Source organism: Phoca vitulina, unplaced genomic scaffold (assembly GCF_004348235.1).
Source record: "Phoca vitulina isolate PV1807 unplaced genomic scaffold, GSC_HSeal_1.0 scaffold44, whole genome shotgun sequence".
NCBI classification, from domain to species: domain Eukaryota; kingdom Metazoa; phylum Chordata; class Mammalia; order Carnivora; family Phocidae; genus Phoca; species Phoca vitulina.
Genome location: NW_022589747.1, coordinates 2,213,604 through 2,231,999, shown reverse-complemented (window position 1 = coordinate 2,231,999; position 18,396 = coordinate 2,213,604). Strand labels below are relative to the sequence as shown.

At 55.3% G+C, this 18,396-nt stretch overlaps 1 protein-coding gene across 1 annotated transcript in view; it reads left to right on the top strand.

Moving 5' to 3' along the window:
* Window positions 1–311: 311 nt before the first annotated feature.
* PKD1L1 (polycystin 1 like 1, transient receptor potential channel interacting) overlaps window positions 312–18,396 on the top strand; it is a 111,384-nt gene continuing 93,299 nt past the window's right edge. The window contains exons 1-13 of the mRNA XM_032430500.1: window positions 312–338; window positions 537–611; window positions 710–737; window positions 825–953; window positions 1,051–1,173; window positions 1,381–1,576; window positions 2,287–2,585; window positions 8,809–8,982; window positions 10,696–10,815; window positions 11,277–11,445; window positions 11,893–12,132; window positions 13,438–13,570; window positions 17,530–17,736. Of these exons, the coding sequence (XP_032286391.1) occupies window positions 312–338; window positions 537–611; window positions 710–737; window positions 825–953; window positions 1,051–1,173; window positions 1,381–1,576; window positions 2,287–2,585; window positions 8,809–8,982; window positions 10,696–10,815; window positions 11,277–11,445; window positions 11,893–12,132; window positions 13,438–13,570; window positions 17,530–17,736 (1,920 nt within the window). The remainder of the gene's footprint in view (window positions 339–536; window positions 612–709; window positions 738–824; window positions 954–1,050; window positions 1,174–1,380; window positions 1,577–2,286; window positions 2,586–8,808; window positions 8,983–10,695; window positions 10,816–11,276; window positions 11,446–11,892; window positions 12,133–13,437; window positions 13,571–17,529; window positions 17,737–18,396) is intronic.

The window sequence follows — 18,396 nt, the reverse complement described above, 5'->3', positions numbered from 1 at the left end:
CCCGGAGCCCACATACTTCCTGCCCAGCGTTAGGACAGCCTGGGCCAGAGATGTTCAGCTTCACCGGCCCCAGGACAAGGACTCGGCCCTGTAGCAGAGGAGGGGGACGGCGTCCGTGTCTGAGTGCCCTGGCCCTGACCGGCCTCGGCACATCCCTCCTGTAGGGCCCACGGGTCGAGGTAAACGGGGTCCTGTGACATGGGACATGAAGGGGACCCTCTAAGAGGTCCTCGTCCTTGCTGGCTGTGGTCATGCCCCTCGCATCCCATTCACAGAACCTTGGAGGGCACCAGACTCGGTGAGCTGCCGCCATGCACGGGAGCAGCCCCGAGTCACAGGTGAATCCTGCAGAGGCCTGGCTCTGCCTCAGGGGACAGCTCCCTGTGACCCGAGCCCAGGCAGCCGTCCCTGGATGGCAGAGCACGTTAGGACAGTGACCGCCCTTTGGGTGAGCCATCTGAGGCGGGGTCCCAGCTGGGGACAGATGTTAGTAAATGGCCTTAAGTATGCTCCTCCTCGGTGACACTCCTTCCCAGAACGCTGGTGCAGCCTTTGCGGGTTCAGCTTCTACCTGCAGACACCCCGGTGTCACCCGGGCCGCCGATGAGCAGGTGCGGGTCACAGAGAGGCCTCCCGTGGTCTCATGGCCACACGAGTGAGCGAAGCACGGCCAGCCTTCCTGTCTCTGCCTTTTCCCCTTCGTATCCAGAAACTCCCGGGGACCCTCTGTGACAATGGCAAGCTTCTGGGGCAGCAGTGGCCCCTGTGGCCGACAGATGTGTGCGGCTGGGAGAGCCAGCGGTGACCTCTGTGGTCTTCTCCAGGTGGGTGTGTCTGCCTGGCGTCGGGGAACATCTCCGGAAAGCTGCTGGTGGGTCAGGCAGCCCTGGGCCTTGGGGGCGAGCCGTATTTCCAGCTGCTAGTCCTTCGGACGCTGCTCAGCCGGTTTGAAAGTGTGATATGAACTGGATCCTCACTAATGGAAAATGTGCACCGCATTTTTGATGTCTGCAAGAGCATCCCCGCTCAGCCGTCCCCTTTGATGTGTAGCTGACCCTATAAAGGAGCTCATTCGTGGTCGCTTCGCCGGGAGCAGCGTGAACTCGGGACAGCGATGTCTCCCCAGGCTCCCGGTGGTTGCCGCCGGTGTGCCCTTGGCCACTGTGCCGGCTGGTGTGAACCCTCTCCCGCACCCCGTCTGCAATGCATGGGGCCACCCTGCGCTAACCCACCTGGATGAGGGAGCCCGCAGCCTCACGGGGACCCTTTATTCTCCAGCTTCCCGACCGTGCGGAGACCAGCGCTGACCGATGGCACCCTAGGCCCCGTCATGACCCCTTACTCATTCACCTCTTAAATTCCAGTGCACCTGTCCCGCAGTGGGCTCCCGCAGCGTGAGCACGCAGATCCCCGCCTGTCTCCCGGGACGGCAGCGCTCTGCAGAGGACGTGGCCCCGGAGCAGCTTCCAGGGACCGAGGTCACGGCGGCCACCGTTACGATGGGGACCCCCATCTGGGTGGCTGCGTCTGTTCAGACCCACACTCCGACCGCACCTTTTCCCACCTTACCGGGAAGGTAGGGTGAGGGTGGCGGGGAGGCCTGCGTCCGCCCTAGACCCCGGTTCTGGAGGCACGCCCCGTGGGCTGGCGACTTCACTGTCTCCCTGTTCACCTAGTGGTGGTTGCATTTGTGACCAGTTCAGTCCCAGTGCCCTGGACCACACAGCTGGCCATTGTTTTCCCCACCAGAGCCCACGTTACTGGGTGGGCTTTGTATTTCGGGTTGGGCACACGCCCATCCAGACTGGAGCTGTGAATGATTGCGTGTTCCTAGCGGACAGGCAGGGCGCTCACAGCAGGAAGGGCCGCCGGTGGAAAGGCTGGTGCCCAGCCCACGTCGGGCGTTTTCACAGAACTGTCAGAGGTAGTGACTTCCGGGGAGCGTACCTTATAGGGCCCTTCCTTCAGCGATGAGGGAGGGCATTTGCATCGCGGCTGGGATTAATGCAGCCGGAGCGGGGGCTCTCAGATGGTAGGTGCCCTCAGCGTCCCCTCCTCAGCGTCCCCTCGGGCTTGCGGGCCCACGCGGGGCTTCTGACTCCACGTACCTTGCATTTCTCACCAGGGCCCGCTGATGCTGCTGCCACTGGGCCCGGGACCCCACTATGGGAGCCAGGGAGAGTAAGCCCTGCCGTCAGGCTCCACAGAGCTTGCTCCCCTCCGGTCTGCGTCCCTCCCGGTTGGACCGTTGTGTTCTCTGAAGCTGTCCCTCCTCTCTCCCCACAGCTCCCTCGGCCACAGTGACTCAGCGTCCTGGCCTCGTCCCAAGCAGCTCTGTCCCCTTGCTCAGTGTCACCCTGGGGCCATCTCCGTGCAAGTTCCTGCTGACACAGTGGATCCCGCCATCCGTGCCGTCCCAGACGCGGACGCCCAGGCGCCTCCGAGTCTGGGCTTCCGGGGCCAGGTGGCTTCCCAAGCAGCTCTGTGTCTGGTGATGGATTTTGGGGACAGCTCTGGGGTTCCAGTGGCGATCTGCAATGTGACCAGAGGAGCGGCGGTCACCGCCTACCACCAGTTCGGGAAAGGTAGGGTGCTCGGTGTCAGGTCTGAACCCAGGCGGGGAGTGCAGGTGTGGCGAGACCCCAGAGATGGCGCTGGCCACACTGGGGCCGAAAGGAGACCCCACTCGTTCCTGGCGCCCCCTGCCCCCCCTGCCCCCCCCCGGCCCCCCGTGCGTGCGTGTTCTGATGACGAAGGCCCAGGAGCCCGCACTGGGCCCGCTGCCGTACACTGTTCCTCACTGAATCCCGCCATCGGCCCTGTTCTCCATCTGGAGGAGCACGGGAGGGCCAGAGGGGCAGGGATTTGTCCTGAGGTCACACACCTAGTGAGCCGGTGACCCCCGCCACGGGAAAGCTCTGAGCTTTGGTGTGAGTCGCTGACACTGTCCTGTGGGTCACACATACACACGACATTGCACGCTTAATCTTCTGCACTAAACTGTCAAACTCTTTGCATTTAGACAAAGTCACAAAAACCATTTTTCTCCAGACGTCTTGGTGCTGGAACCCGTCTTCATGGAGAAGCCCCCAGCGCTGATGTTGGGGGGTGGGAGCGGGTCAGTTCCAACCTTGTCCTGCTCACCAGCACCATGTCACTGTCTGCTCGCTTTTATTTTTTTAAATTATTTTTTGAATATGGTACATTCTCGAAGTTCCAACCCGCACCTTACAGGGAGGCGTGTGGTCACGGGCGCCCCCTCTCAGGCAGCACCACTCTCTATCTCTGAGATGTCTCATGCGTGTGCACTACCCCTGTGATCTTTCTGGAACACACACACGTGCACCAGGCGGAGCCCCGCTCCCTGTCGCTCACGTGCTCGCTCGTGCTCGTCCGCATCCAGAGCTCTTCCCACGCGTGCCTGTGGGTGCCGAGGGGCCCGGCAGTGCAGTGCCCCAAATCTGCCTCACCGTTCTTTTACGGGTAGACCTTGAGGTTGTTTCCTAATCTTTCAATATTGCACACAACGTGCATGTGTGTGCTGTTTCATAGAAAAGAGGAATTACTGCCTCAAATGCTAGGTTCATTTGTAATTTGCTGGTTGTTGCTAAATTGCTCCCAGGAAGGGTTGGCTGGTTTACAGTCCCCGGAGCAGTGTAGACATCAGTGTAAAAGGTGAAAACGTCTTTCTGCAGTTTTAATTTGCCTCTTACTAGGTTCAATCCCACGAAAGTGCCAACATTTGCCGTATTTTACCAAGAAGAAGGGTACTTTCGTGGTTCAACCTGATATGCTGTTTGTATGAGCACTTTTAGTAATCATGAAAATTAGTCCTTTTCATCAGGTATAAGCTGCAATGAATGTTTTTCTCATTTGTCATTTGTGTTTGGGCTTTGCTTACAGCTTTTTTTCCTTTCCTGCAGCAATTTTAATTTTTTTTAATTTTTAATTTTTTTATTTTTTATTTTTTAGATTTTATTTATTCATTTGAGACACAGAGATACAGAGAGAGAGAGAGAGAGAGCATGAGCAGGGGGAGAGGCAGAAGGAGAGGGGGAAGCAGGCTCTCTGCTGAGCAGGGAGCCTGATGTGGGGCTCGATCCCAGGACCCTGAGATCACGACCTGAGCCGAAGGCAGACGCTTAACCATCTGAGCCACCCAGACGCCCCAGCAATTTTAATTTTTAAGTATACTTTCTCTTTTCTTATATGGTTTCTGGGTTTTATGTCATAGAGAGAAATCCCTTCCTTAATCCAAGTTTGCAAAAGAATTCTATCATGGTATCTTGCAGTATTTGTATGATTCTGTTCCACACAGTTGAATATTTAGTACGTTGGAGTATGCATTCTGGTGACGAGTCTGAGGGGGCAGATTGCATTTTATTTTTCTCTGAATGGCCACCCCTGGGCACTGCTGGCCCTGCCCCCAGGGATCTGGAGAGCGCCAGCCTCTGCCGGCCACCCCCAGCCCCTGTCGTCCACCCCCAGCCCTCCCTCCCCACCCCTGCTTGTGGGGTGGGTTCTGCTGTCCATGCAGCTGGGCCCCCCTTCATTACTCATCTTTTCTAAAATTATTCTGGTTATTTTCACTTGTCCATTTTTCCACGTGGACTTTAGACTCCCACTGGCTCGCGTAAAGACATCTTATTGGCATTTTTATTCAAATAATGTTAAATTCACGAATTGATTTCTGCAGACTGTTTATGCTCAAGAATCTCCCCTCTCATGAAAATACCTTTCTCTGTCCAAGTCTTCCTTGTGTCTCTAGAAGCATTTAAAAATGTCTTCATATGGAAAGTGCACGTTTCTCAGAGGAGGTTTTACTTTTCGTGCTGGGGTATATGAGATCTTTTCTTTCATTTTCTCTTCAAGTGGGTTGTCAATGGGATGTAGAAGAGTTGCTGGTATTGACTATTAATTTTGTACCCCTCTATCGCTCTGAATTGTCACGTTGTATGTAGTCACCATGAAGCTTACTCCTTAGTGTTTGTCAGTTACGTGAACATTATTTACACGTGGGTACACGCCATCCCTGTACCTCCAAGCTGACACCTGTCCTATCCTTGTCTCACTCAGCGTGGCTGCTACTTCCAGACAAGGTGGCCGAGGACAGATGACAGTGGCGTCTTTGTCTCAGGATGCTTTCGGTGTTGCCCATTCAGCTTGGTAACAGATTTGGGGCTGATAGAGCTTCTCGAATGTTGAGGAGCTTCTCATCTTTCCTCCTTTATCAGGACTTTTTTTATTTTTTATTTTTTTATTTTAAATTCCAGTTAGCGTACCGTGTAATATTACTTCAGGTGTACAATATAGCAATTCAACACTTCCCTACATCACCCAGTACTCATCACGACAGGTGCCCTCCTTCCTCCCCATCACCTGTTCCCCCATCCCCCACCCACCTCCCCTCTGGTGACCAGCAGTGTGTTCTCTAGAGTCAAGAGTCTGTTTCTTGGTTTGTCTCTTTCTCTCTATCTCTCTCTCTCTCTTTTTTTTTTTTTTTGCCCCTTTGCTTATTTGTTTTGTTTCTTAAATTCCACATATGAGTGAAATCATCTGGTATTTGTCTTTCTCTGACTGACTTATTTCATTTAGCATTATACTTTCTAGCTCCATCCACATCATTGCAAATGGCAAGATTTCATTCTTTTTGGTGGCTAATATGCCATTGTGTATGTATAACCACATCTTCTTTATCCATGCATCAGTCGATGGACATTGGGGCTTTTTCCGTAGTTTGGCTATTGTGGATAATGCTGCTATAAACATAGAGGTTCATGTGTCACTTTGAATCAGTATTTTTGTATCCTTTGGGTAAATACCTCTTAGTGCAATTGCTGGATCATGTAGTTTTACTTTTAACTTTTTGAGGAACCTCCATACTGTTGTCTAGAGTGGCTGCACCAGATTGCATTCCCACCAACAGTGTAAGAGGGTTCCTATCAAGGACTTTTTAATTTTTTTAATTTTTTAATTTTTAATTTTTAAAAGATTTTATTTACTTTAGACACGGAGAGAGAGGGAGCAGATGAGCGGGGGAGGGCAGAGGGAGAGGGAGAATCTGAATCAGACTCCCTGCTGAGTGTGGAGCCCAATGTGGGGCTGGATCCCAGGGCCCTGAGACCACGACCTGAGCCAGAATCCAGAGTTGTATACTCAGGGGCGCCTGGGGGGCTCAGTCGGTTGAGTGTCTTCCTTCGACTCAGGTCATGATCTCAGGGTCCTGGGATCGAGCCCCGCATCGGGCTCCCTGCTCAGCGGGGAGTCTGCTCCTCCCTCTGCCTCTGTCCCTCCCCGCTCGTGCTCACTCTCTCTCTCTCTCTCTCTCAAATAAATAAATCTTAAAAAAAAAGGAACCAGTCTTTGAATTTCATTGACTGCATTCCTCCCCTAAGTTTATTAATTTCTGCTTTTATCTTTACTGCCTTCTTCCTGCTCTTATACAATGCTTTTGTTCTAGATTTCCATTTTGAGTTGGATGCTTACATTATTATTTATTATTCAAGTTTTAAAATCGCCACCTGTCGTATGGCCTTTCTCGTGTTCTGGCTTCATTATTAATTCATAGTTCCAGCCCATCATGATGAGTGGATATTTTCTCCCATTTTGCTTAAAAAAAAAAAATGCCGAGGTCGTCTTTGTGACTTAAAATGTGGTCGGTGTTAGGAATGAAACGATGACAGCTGGTGGGTTGTGGGGCTGCCGTAGCCCCATGCCCCTCGACAGAGCAGGCATGCTGGCTCCCGGCATCTTCCTGTCCCCAGCACCCGCGCTCACCCTCCGTCTGGTCCTCGTGATCACACCCCTGCTGGGAACGCGTGTGTGTGTGTGCGTGTGAGTGTGAGAGCGTGTGAGGAGGAGGAAGGGGGCCTGGCCTGAGGCAGGATTCGGGGTGTCCTCCCCCTCGGCAGCACCCTGTCTCAGCAGATAGCCCAGCACCTGTCTGGCCCACACCCCCATGATTGCTGGATCCTAGAGTAAGGGTATATTTAGTTTTAAAGAAACCACGCAATTGTCCCCGAAAGCAGCTGCACCATTTTTTTTTTAAGTTTATGCATTTATTTATTTAAGTCATCTCTGCCCGCAACGTGGGGGTCCGACTCACAACCCCGAGATCCAGAGTCACACACTCCTCCGACTGAGCCGGCTGGGCGCCCCACAGCTGGGCCGTTCTGCATCCCCCCCAGCAGTGAGCGAGCGCTCCTGGGACCCCACATGCTGGCCAGCAGTGGGTGTCATCGGGGCTGATCCTGGCCGTCCTCGAGGGGTGTGGTTCCCGCGTGCACGGCTTTGACGTGGGACGCGGAGCATCTTGTCATGTGGTACTCCGTCTCACTGTCTCCTTGGGTGATGCGTCTCCATCCAGAGCTCCTCCGTCCACTTTTTAATCAGGCCGTCTGTTTGCTTATTTGTTGAGTGTTGAGAGTCCTTCATATGTTTTGGATAGCAGCCTTTATCAGATGCATGTTTTGGAATAGATGTGTTAGGAAGACTCATGGAATAAGATTCCCACTTCTTCCGTATTCGAAGTTGTTATATGTGAATGACCACTTGCTGGCTCTTCCATCCGTGGTCACACGTTCTTTTCTCGAGGAATGGAGGTGTTTCTCTGCTCCAGTCTGGCCAGGTGGGGTTCTTGGACCGACATCATCCGGATCTGATGTCAGGATAAAGTACAGATTCTCCGGCCGCAGACATACAGACTCAGAAATGCAGGGGCTGGATCTTAGTCCTCCGTGCTTTGGGGAGCCATCTGCGTGACCCTCACACTTGCCACGCTGTGGGGCATCTACGGTCAGCTTCCTGTTTCCTCCGTAGGGATGACTTGGTGTTTGGCTCAAAGTCATTGTTTATATTTGCGGTCCCGTAACTTTGTGGAAACACGCCTCGGTGCTGGCCGTTCCAGGTCAGCTCTCTCTGGTGCATGGCGTGCCTTTCCAATATGTAAGTATGCTTTGTTTTCCTTCGTTTCAGGAAAGATTTTTGTTTAAGATTTTATTTATTTGAGAGAGAGAGAGAGCAGAGAGAGAGAGAGAGCGAGCACATGAGTGGGGGTAGGGGCAGAGGGAAAAGGAGAAGCAGGGTTCTGGGATCCTGGGATCATGACCTGAGCCAAAGGCAGACGTTTAACCAACTGAGCCACCCCAGGCATCCCCAGAAAAGATTTTTTTTTTAAATTACGTCTTTAAATCTGTTTCTGTGCTGGCATTTCAGCTTTCTTTATGGAAGACTGGCCATGCACGTGCTAGGTCCCTTTGCTTCTCGAATCCTTTCTGCTCATTTCATCTTGCTTACCGTTCTCGCTTTCCCTCCAGATCCCTCCTGTCGTGCTCTCTGGTTTCTGTTTCCCTCCCGCCAGCCGGCTCCGCCCCACGCCTCGTGGCCCACCCCTCACTTCATAGAAGGCCATTGTGTGCACGTGTGTGTGCGTGTGTGTTTGTGATCGTCACAACCGCTGCATTCTTTTGCCTCGCTGTGGGCTGGCCGGTGTCTGTTTGCATCCTCGTGAATATGTTCTACTGCGTCGTTCTCAGGGCCCAGGGCAATGTGAGAACGCGGCACCCTTGGTTAACACAAATTATTAAGACGTTCATGACTGCGGAGCATGAAAGCACATGCCGAGCCCTGTTGCATGTCACATGCCCTGCACGGGTCCCCTGCCCATGAGGTGGCCCCTCCTGCAAGAGAAAGCCACCTGTGCTGGGTCCGTTCCCAGAGTACTCACCCCTCATTGCCTTTGCACAGATATTCAGTGCTGCACGTGCTCTTCATAGCTCATCACGTGGCCGCTCTTGTGTCTCTTTCCAGAAGGAGTCTATGTGCTCAAGGCACGTATCTACAACGAGTTTTGTGGAACTGAAAAGGAGCTTGGGCCTTATTATGTGGAGATCGGCCCTGCGACCGTGTCCGTGTTCATGAATTCCAGCAGCATCCACAAGGACGGGCTTCTTGTCTTTGCTGACTGCAGCACAGGTCAGAGAGGTAAGAGACACGTGCAGATTCTGAACGCCCAGACCCGCCTCTGCCGGGTGGTACATCCAGGTCGAACTGATTCTCAGCTCAGACATGCATTCATCTCATCCTTTACCCCGCCTCGTTCAGGACACACTGATTGCACAGTACTGTGCTCTGAGGGGCACGTGAAGATGAAGTCCTACCAAGTCCTGGTCTCAGGATTTACGGTCTAGGAAAGACATCGAGGTCTGTGTTGGAAACACAGGACCTCGGACGTGGTGCTGCCTCTCGAAGGGCGTGGCCAGGGCCTGGGAGGTGTCAGGAGGGAAGGTGTATCACCGCGGGATAAGGAAGTTCTAGGGCAGGCGTTGGATCCATCATGGGCCTTGGGGAGGGGTCCAGCGGGTGTGGGGAGAGCATGTGGGGCTGGCAGCTGGGCAGGAACTCCAAGCACAGAGATGAGGCCCCACGGGCACTGGGGATGGATGCGTGCTCACGGGGGGGCCAGGCGCTCTGCTTGCACTTCACTCCCATCGGGCCCCACAGCCACCGGCGAGGGGCTCCCCATCTGCTCAACATTGTAGGGGAGGCCCCGGGCTTGGGGGCCGGCGGGGTGGGAACGGAGAATCCCAGCCAAGTGTCAGCAGCATGTGGAAGGAAGGGTCGTGGGCACCCGTCGAAGACAATCCCAGAGTGCTCGGCCTGAGTGGATGGAGCGATGGGTTACGTTTCCCAGAAGCGGGGAAAAGGGGAAGCCAGTGGGCGTGTGTCCAGATGCGCTCACTCACCTGGAGGTCTTTGTAACTTGTTCTCCACACTGACCGTACGGTTTCCACGCAGTTAGCCTTGTGAGAGCCTCTCTCCCCAAGAAATTAGAACACACGTGTGGGGGCGGGGGCTTAGCCTGTCCCCGGTCGTTCTGTGTCAGGAGTTAGAATCGGAGGGTCTGGCACGGATGCGTGCGAACGAGGTGTTCCCGTGCAAATCCCTATGTGTGCTTCCTCCCGCGGCCTGATACCGCATTCCCACCAGAATGAAGCTTCAGGTATTGCTCGTGGGATGGTGTCACTCTCAGTCATGGGGTATTTATCCTTCAGAAATTCTAACGCGCAGATGAATGAAACACCTACTCCGTGTGGTCATTGTTATAAATGAGCATTTTCTCCCTCTAAAGGGAAAAACTACACAGGACAACAGTCTTTGAAGAAAAGACCCACCTCCTTTCCTCATGTGGACACATGGGTTGTTCTGAGTCTTCCCAGACATGCCAGTCCTCCTCTGGGACCCGGCAGGTGGTTTGGTAGCCGCCCTCCTGGTGCACACGCACACACACACATGTGTCCCATATGTGCGGCACCTTGCACTGTGTGTCCGGGGGGTTACCAGCCCAAGGCTTGCCCCGGGGCCCCGTTGGGAACCTCGTGCAGTAAGCAGCCCTTCGCGTGCCCGTCAGGGAGCTCCTTCCAAGGCAAGGCCATCCAGCAAAGGGATGAACACGCTCACTCCACGCAGGGCAGGTCTCGGGAGCAGAAAACGCTTAAAATGTCGGAGACATTCCAGACAAGGCCCACGTTCTGCAGGCCTGACTGACTCCAAGTCTCGTGCGCCAGAACTTGGAACTCACTGGAATTCAGAGAGGGAAAGGAAAAGACGGAAAACACTGACCACCCCCGGCGTGAGACGGAGGGCCGGACTTTAAGGCCCTTACGTGTGTTTCGTTTTGTTTCGTTGTCCGTTCAGGCACCGCCGTCTCACTTCGACTTCCAGCCTGTCCCTCGGGGGACGTGGCCTTCACTTCTCAGAGCCGAGCAGGGGGCGGCCAGGCCCAGCACCGCGTCACGGTCGGGTATCGCATGCAGCGTACGTCTGCGCTCTGATTCCAGGCTCGTTCGGGTCCGTCGAGGCCACAAGGGCCCCGGGAGCACCGGACGCTGTGATTAGCTCCCCTGAGATTTGCATTTGCCCTTGAACCAGCTTGGTGTTGACCCGCAGTTCATTCTCGTGCTTTGTAGAAGCCACATGCGTCGAGGCTTCGACCTCAGGGTGTGGGGTGGGTCACAGTGCAGAATCCTCTGCACGCCCCCGGCCCCGTCCTGTGCTCCTTTGAGGAGAACTCACAGGGATGGCCGCTCTCATTTTGTGAGCTACGGCGTGGCCTTTGATCTGGGGCCAGAATTGCCCAGCGGGTTCCCACCGCAGCCCTACGTGTGGGCTGGGGACCCCCCCTCCCGGCCGTACCGTGTGGGAGGTGAGGATGCGGGCGTCCCAGCACGGCCCCTGCCCTCCGCGCCAGTGCTTCTGCCTCTCCCCCGCTCTCACAGCCGTCTCTGTCTACACAAACGGAACCGTGTTCGCCACCGATGTCCACATCACTTTTCTGGCTGTTACCGAGGAAATGACCCCCCTGGAGTTCGTGTGGTTGTTCGGAGAAGGTCCCCCCGTGAAGACAATGTCCAGGAGCATTAAGAAAAGACTTGGTGTCCCCCAGTGGTGAGTAAATGGGCGTCATTTGGCCTTAGCTCGTCTGCAGATTCCCCAGATGCCACTCGAATGATTTCGGAGTGCTTCTGTGAACAGGGGGGACGCACACGGAAGGCTAAAGGACGAGGAAGTCCCTCCCACTTGAACTAGGGGCGGGCGTGGGGCTTTGGAACTGGCGGTCCTGCGATCAGATCCCACCTCCTCCACCTAAGTCAGTCCCCGTGCAAGCAAGGGTCACAGCGTGACCCTGCCACTCTGCAGGTGACTACGTAATGACAAGGGGCAGTCCGGCGTCTCTGCCACCCCCCCCCATAAGCGGGGACCCATGAGGGCTGGGGAGTCCCTGCGGGTGAAACTGTCTCGACCCTCCCCCGCCGTTCTTGGGGCTGCTGTCTACCTCTGACCCGCTCTCGTCACCCCCCTGCGCTTCCCGCCCCCTCGGCGGTCCCACCTCAGGTACAGTGTGACGGTGCGGGCTGCCAGTGGGCGGGGCAGCGTGGCCTCGGAGCCCCACCGCATCAGGACGCAGAGGAGAATCGTCGCCAATCGGCTCGTGTGCCCCTCCTCGGCTCTGCTGAACGCCAGCGTGACCTTTGAGTGCAGACTCAACTTCGGCACCGATGTCACTTTCCTGTGGGACTTCGGGGATGGCACCGTGGGCCCCGGGGACAGCTCCGCTAGTCACGCCTACAGCAGGTGAGCGGCTCAGGCCAGCACGGCTCTGCGGGGACGGCCGGAACGGCCTTTGCAAGGTGTGAGCCCCGGTTCTCCTCAGCCGACCTAGCAGTGCATGCGGTTGGCAGATACTGAAGAGAGACAGAGAAACGGACACTTGGAGCGCCCGGACACACGGACAGGGCCGTGGGACGCAGGGTGCAGGGCAGACAGAGCTAGAAGGTGCTCGGGAGGACTGCCAGAGGCTCACTGTCCCCCTGAAGAGCTTGGGCCGTGTCCTTTAATCCGGCATTTACTGAGCACCTGCTGTTTACCTGGAACGAAGCATTATGGAGATCCAAGCACAGCTGGGCCTGCCTGGGGGAGGCGGGCGCGCCCACGGGAAGCCACCGGGCAAACGTCAGGACCGCCGCTGTCAAGGTCAGGAGGGTGACGAAGGGCAGGCCAGCCAGGTCCGAGCCTGAGCCTCCTCCCTGGCTGGAGGTGAGCCCTCGCCCTGGGCGCCCGTGGCCGAGGCTGTGGACACCTCTGGACGGAGCTGAGCCTCAGGCTGGCGTGGCGCCGTCCGTGCTGCTGTCATGGACGGGTAACGTGTACAGAAGGGCCCAGAAGCGAGGCCCCTGTGGCCGGCAGCAGCAGGGAGACGGCAGATGTGCCTCGGCACAGGACTTCCTCAGGAGCCCCTGTGGCCTCGCCACGCGCGAGGACGTGCCCGCATGGCCCCGTCACTGGCTCTCACTGTGCGCCTTCTCCGTGGGAGGTGGGGGTTCACGTGAGGAAGGAGTTGAGCGATGGCGCCCGGGTGGGCTCCCTCGGGTGGGCACCTGGGCCCGGGACCTGGGAATGTGCTCTGTGGCTCGGGGACGGACACGCACCGCAGCCTGCGCTGGGGTCAGCGGGACCTGCCTTCCTTATGGACGCGCCATGACAGCGGGTGGTGCTCTGGTCCTGAGGCTCAGGGAGCAGAGCAGGAAGATCATGCCCAGACTTCCCAGTTGAGGGGCCGGGGTGCATCACCCCATGGTGCACAGAGGGGCCAGGTCATGGCCGCCGGGAGGTGTCTCCACCGGAATGATTGTTTCTCCATCAGCAGGTGACACCGGCCTGGGAGCTGGGCATCCGGCTCGCCCCGCACTGGGCGGGCAGCCGGTGTATTAACTGGGCAGCAGATGGCCCCTGCGGACACCAACCTCATGACCCGTGTGTCCTCTGTTCTCACGGATGGGCTCTCTGGCCAGCGAGTCCTCTAATGACGCAGGTGGAGGAGGAGAGGCAGATGCCTGGCAGGCTGGGTGTCTTCATTCCTGTGTGCTGTGGCCCTTGCAGGGAAGGACAGTTCACCGTCCAGGTCCTTGCCTTCAATGACGTCAGCACCACCTCCCTGAGAAAGCAACTGTTCATCGTGCGGGAGCCCTGCCAGCCGCCCCCTGTGAAGAACATGGGGCCGGGGAAGGTGCAGGTAGGGCTGGGCCTGGGGGTCGTCTCCGTGCTGGGAACGGCGGGGCTCCGGGGACCGAGGTCCTGCTGCACTGGACGCGAGGGGGTGCCTCTCGGGGCTTCTGAGGGCCCTGGCGCCGAGGTGGAGGGCGGGCCTCGTCCTGGCCTCCAAGGGGCCTTATGGCCTCAGTCACTCTGGTGTTCTGTTCGGCCTGCTTTGAGGAAATGTTTAGAAATTGCTTGTGGAGGCTGGCCTGGGGGGCTCAGTCGGTTCAGTGTATGCCTCAACTCAGGTCATGGTCCCCGGGTCCTGGGATCGAGCCCCGCATCGGGCTCCCTGCTCTGCGGGAAGCCTGCTTCTTCCTCTCCTTCTGCCTCTCCCCCTCCTCGTGCTTTCTCTCTCAAATAAATAAATTTTTTTAAAAATGGCTTGTGCAAAGCACTCGAGCATTTTCAGGAGAAAGGAATGTTTGGATTCATGTGATGTCAACTCCCAAAGACGTGATCGGTCCCCTCCCAAGTGCCTACTATGGGTTAGGAAACGGAGAGTGGCATTTTGCTTCGTTTGTTCCTTTGAGGCCTCTGGGTAGAGCAGGTTTCCCTTTTTGGGGAAGAAGTGTCCATGACACGTGGGGATCAAAGCCAGGACTCAGCTGCAATTCCAGACTTCGTTCTGTGCTTTCCAGCACGAGACGCAGGTGCTGGGCCTCTGACCGGGGTCTGGGGTCAGGCACCTCCTGCCCCAGATGAGGCGGTGGGGATCGGGGGCACACGGAAGAGCCCCCAGGGCAAGGCCCAGGTGGTTCCTGGCCCTGTGGGTCCTGTGGGACAGTGACGGCCCCTTATAGGCAAGACCCAGGCCCCCACCGTGCCAGCACACACCTGCACAGGCAGGGGGCTCTCCGGGTTGGGGAGATGGACAGAACATCAAGGGGGACCCCGGCAGGCAGACAGGGAGCGACCTGGACCCAGGGGAGAGGGGTCTGTGTTTAACTCCTGACTCTGCTCTTAGGTCGAGGCACCGGACGGGGCTTGTCCCTGGTTAAGCATGACCCAGGGGATCGTCCCTGGCATGTGGTCCAAAGTATTACTGGCTGTGTGACCTGGGGGTTCTGTTCTAGAGGGAATAGCCCTCCTCCATCCTCCACCCTCAGCCCTCAGTCCTCCTCCACCCTCCACCCTCGTCCCTCATCCCTCATCCCCCTTCCCCCATCCCTCAGCCCTCCTCCACCCTCCACCCTCATTCCTTGTCCCTCATCCCTCCTCCCCTTCCTGCTCAGCCCTCCTCTACCTTCCACCCTCATCCCTTGTCCCTCCTCCCTCCTCCCCCTCCCCCCTCAGCCCTCAGCCCTCCTCCATCCTCCACCCTCAGCCCTTAGCCCTCTTCCCCCATCCCCCATCCCTCATCCCTCATCCCTCAGGCCTTCTCAATCCTCATCCTCCTTCCCCTCCACCCTCATCCCTTATCCCTCATCGCTCCTCCCCTTCCTGCCTCAGCCCTCATCCCTCATCCCTCAGCCCTCCTCCACCCTCATCCCTTATCCCTCATCGCTCCTCCCCTTCCTGCCTCAGCCCTCAGCCCTCATCCCTCAGCCCTCCTCCACCCTCATCCCTCATCCCTCAGCCCTCCTCCACCCTCCACCCTCATCCCTTGTCCCTCAGCCCTCCTCCCCCTCCCCACCCATCCCTCAGCCCTCCTTCACCCTCCATCCTCCACCCTCATCCTTCCTCCATCCTCCCTCCACCACCCTCCATCTTGTTCCTGGGGAATCCTGTCAGGCCGGGCGGTGGGCCAGGTGGGCACGTTCTAGGGGCCGTGCAGGGGGCACAGGGGGCTGGGAGAGGTAGACTGGCTAGGAGGGGTGGGGTTGTGACTGGTAGGTACTAACATCCCCCCGTACCATTGTCTTTTGGCTTATTAATGTTAGCAAGTGTGCTTTTTCATGTGTTTATGTTCTACATTATGTTCACGTATTTATGAACTACGTTTTACAATTCTTATTATAAAAAAACTCTCAAACATAAATAAAAGGAGAAAGAGGAGTATGATGAACCATCAGCCATGTTGAGCGATCACTAAAATGTCACCATACTGGTTTCCTCTGTTCTTTTCTTTGCCGAAATATTCTGAAGTCCTTCCCAGATTGCAGCACATTTAAGCCCCAGGTACTTCAATGTGTAGCTCTAAAAACTAAGGGTGGTTTCTTACCTACAGGGAATGCTGTTATCAAAACAATTAGCAATGATCTCTTAATATAATCTAAACCTAGCTCATAGTCCCATTGCTCTGTCTCCAGAATTTCTTTTTTTTTTTTTTTTTAAGATTTTATTTATTTATTTGACAGAGAGAGACACAGCGAGAGAGGGAACACAAGCAGGGGGAGTGGGAGAGGGAGAAGCAGGCCTCCCGCTGAGCAGGGAGCCCGATGCGGGGCTCGATCCCAGGACCCTGGGATCATGACCTGAGCTGAAGGCAGACGCTTAACGAATGAGCCACCCAGGTGCCCTGTCTCCAAAATTCCTTAATGCAATTGTTTGTTTGATGTGGGATGCACAAAAATTTTTTGTTTCAAAAAGGAGAGAGAACAGGAAAAAAAAAAAGCTTTTCCTCATCAGCTAGACCTGTAAGTTTTGCTAAAATACAGTTTGTTCAAAAAAGCAAGAAAACAGTGCTTGAATCTTTCCCTTAATTCTCAGCTTTTAGAGTAAGCAGTTGGGCGCCAGCCACTTGTGCTGGTGACGGCTGAGTTGTGTGTGCTTTGTGGGAGACAGGGGGACAGAGGAAGCCTCTGTCTGTCTTCGTGTGATTGCTGTTTTGTTAGCTGTCCGGTCCGTGGCAGACACGATCTGTAATGGCTCCGAGCGGCCCGTGGGGGGCCTGCCGGGTTCGCTCCGGGCTGGGTCTGGTGCCTTCTACCACACGCCGCTGGTCTTGGAGCGCTTCTACCTGGCCCGCTGATAGCTGCCTTCTCGCCGGAAGCGGCGTCTCGCCACGGAGCCCCGGGCCTCCGAATGGGCGGCTGGGGGTGTTCACTGTTCCCCGGGGCGTCATCGTGTGCAAGCTCCTTAGTGTACGCTGGTAGGAGATAGCTCGTTTGACATAAAATAAGTCGTGATTTCACCTGCTGTTTCCCCCCTAGAAACGTTATGTATGCAGAATTTACACGCTTTTGAAACATTTTATGCTTGAATTCTCTTGAATTAAAATCTCAATGTCTGGAACATCAACATCATTATTTATTAGCACTTTTCCTAATAAATATGTGAAATGTTTTCAAAGTAATAATACCAGTACTTCCACCAGAAATGAAACTACGTTGTGAGCTTTCAGATTTATCTGTGGTTCTTTGGCCCTTAGAATATATCCTCACAACACTGCACATTAAAGTAACTTGAAATATATTTCTCTTCTCTATTGCTTCCTTGAAATATGGTTACATTCCTTTGTTTTGGCTCTCAATTATCAGAGAACTTTTTGGTTTCCGTTGGTTTTGTTTTTGCTTTTTGATTTGATTTTTGAATATATACAACATTAATGTGAGTTCATAGTCAAAACCATACAATAAAGTGTCAGTGAAAATTTTGTGGTTTGCCCATGTATGTCTTTGCCCATTTTTCCATTGGAGACATTAAAAATGTCTTAGTGATTTTAAACAATATTAACTGTCATGTATTTTGCAAATGCTGTTCTTTTTTCTCCGTTGGTTGCTTTTTAAAATGATTTTTTAGCAAGATTTATTTGTTTTAGAGAGAGAGAGGGAAAGAATAAGAGCAGGGGAGGGGCAGAGGGAGAGAGAGAGAAATCCCAAGCAGACACCCCGCTGAGCGCAGAGCCTGATGCTGGGCTTGATCTCACAACCCTGAAATCATGACCCAAGCTGAAATCAAGAGTTGGTCACTTAACCCACGGAGCCACCAGATGCTCTTCTGTGGCATTAGGCATAATGGACGTTTTGAGACCGCTTTCTCTCTGACCCGCAGGTGTGGAGGTCTCAGCCTGTGACCCTGGGCGTGACATTCGAGTCTGAGATCCTCTGTGACATATCCCGAGGTCTCTCCTACACGTGGACCTTCTGGAACTCCCAGGGGTGGCCGGTGCCCCTGCCCCCCGCTGTCAGCACCCACAGGCAGACCGTCACCGTCCCCAGCTACTTCCTGGAGCCCGGGAACTACACCGCTCTTGCCAGGGTGAGTGGTTGGCTGACATATGTCCCACCTGCCTCGGAGCAGGAGCTCAGCCCCGGTCCCTCCAACCTGCTCTGTCCAAGAAAACGAGGGTTGTCACAAGTGTGGCTGGGCTCTCCAGAAATGGTCTTCCTCGGAGAGAGCAAACAGCATGTCCAAACGCAGGCAAAGTCATCATGAAAATCTCCTTACTCTTTTAGCAAAAGCCTCCTGAGCATCTGCTTTGTGTTGCTGAGGTAGTCCCCAATGTCAGGGGAGTATCTGTGTCTGGAAAAATGGTGAAAATATGTTGTGGTCCCTTCTAGAAGAGGCGGCTTCATGGAGCAGAGTCTGTTCGCAGGGAGGGGTGGCTGTGAGCCCCGCCTCTGGTCCTGCAGTGTTCCAGGTCAGGAGAGGATTGCAGAATGGCGGAGGCCGTGGACGGTCCCATGGAAGCACGTGGGGTTTGAGGGGCTGGGCGGTGGGACACGAGGCTGAACACATGAGTGGGAGGTTCTTCTGAAGACCAGGGGAAGGCAGAAATGGAGGGTTGGGCTTCAGTGCTCAGCGGGCCATGTTGGAAATGTTGGAGGGAGGTCAGATGGATGTGGGGGGAGGTAGGGGATTGTGCTGGGGTCTCTGAGCAGGAGGACAGGAGCAGTGAGGGAGGAGGGAGGTCAGGTG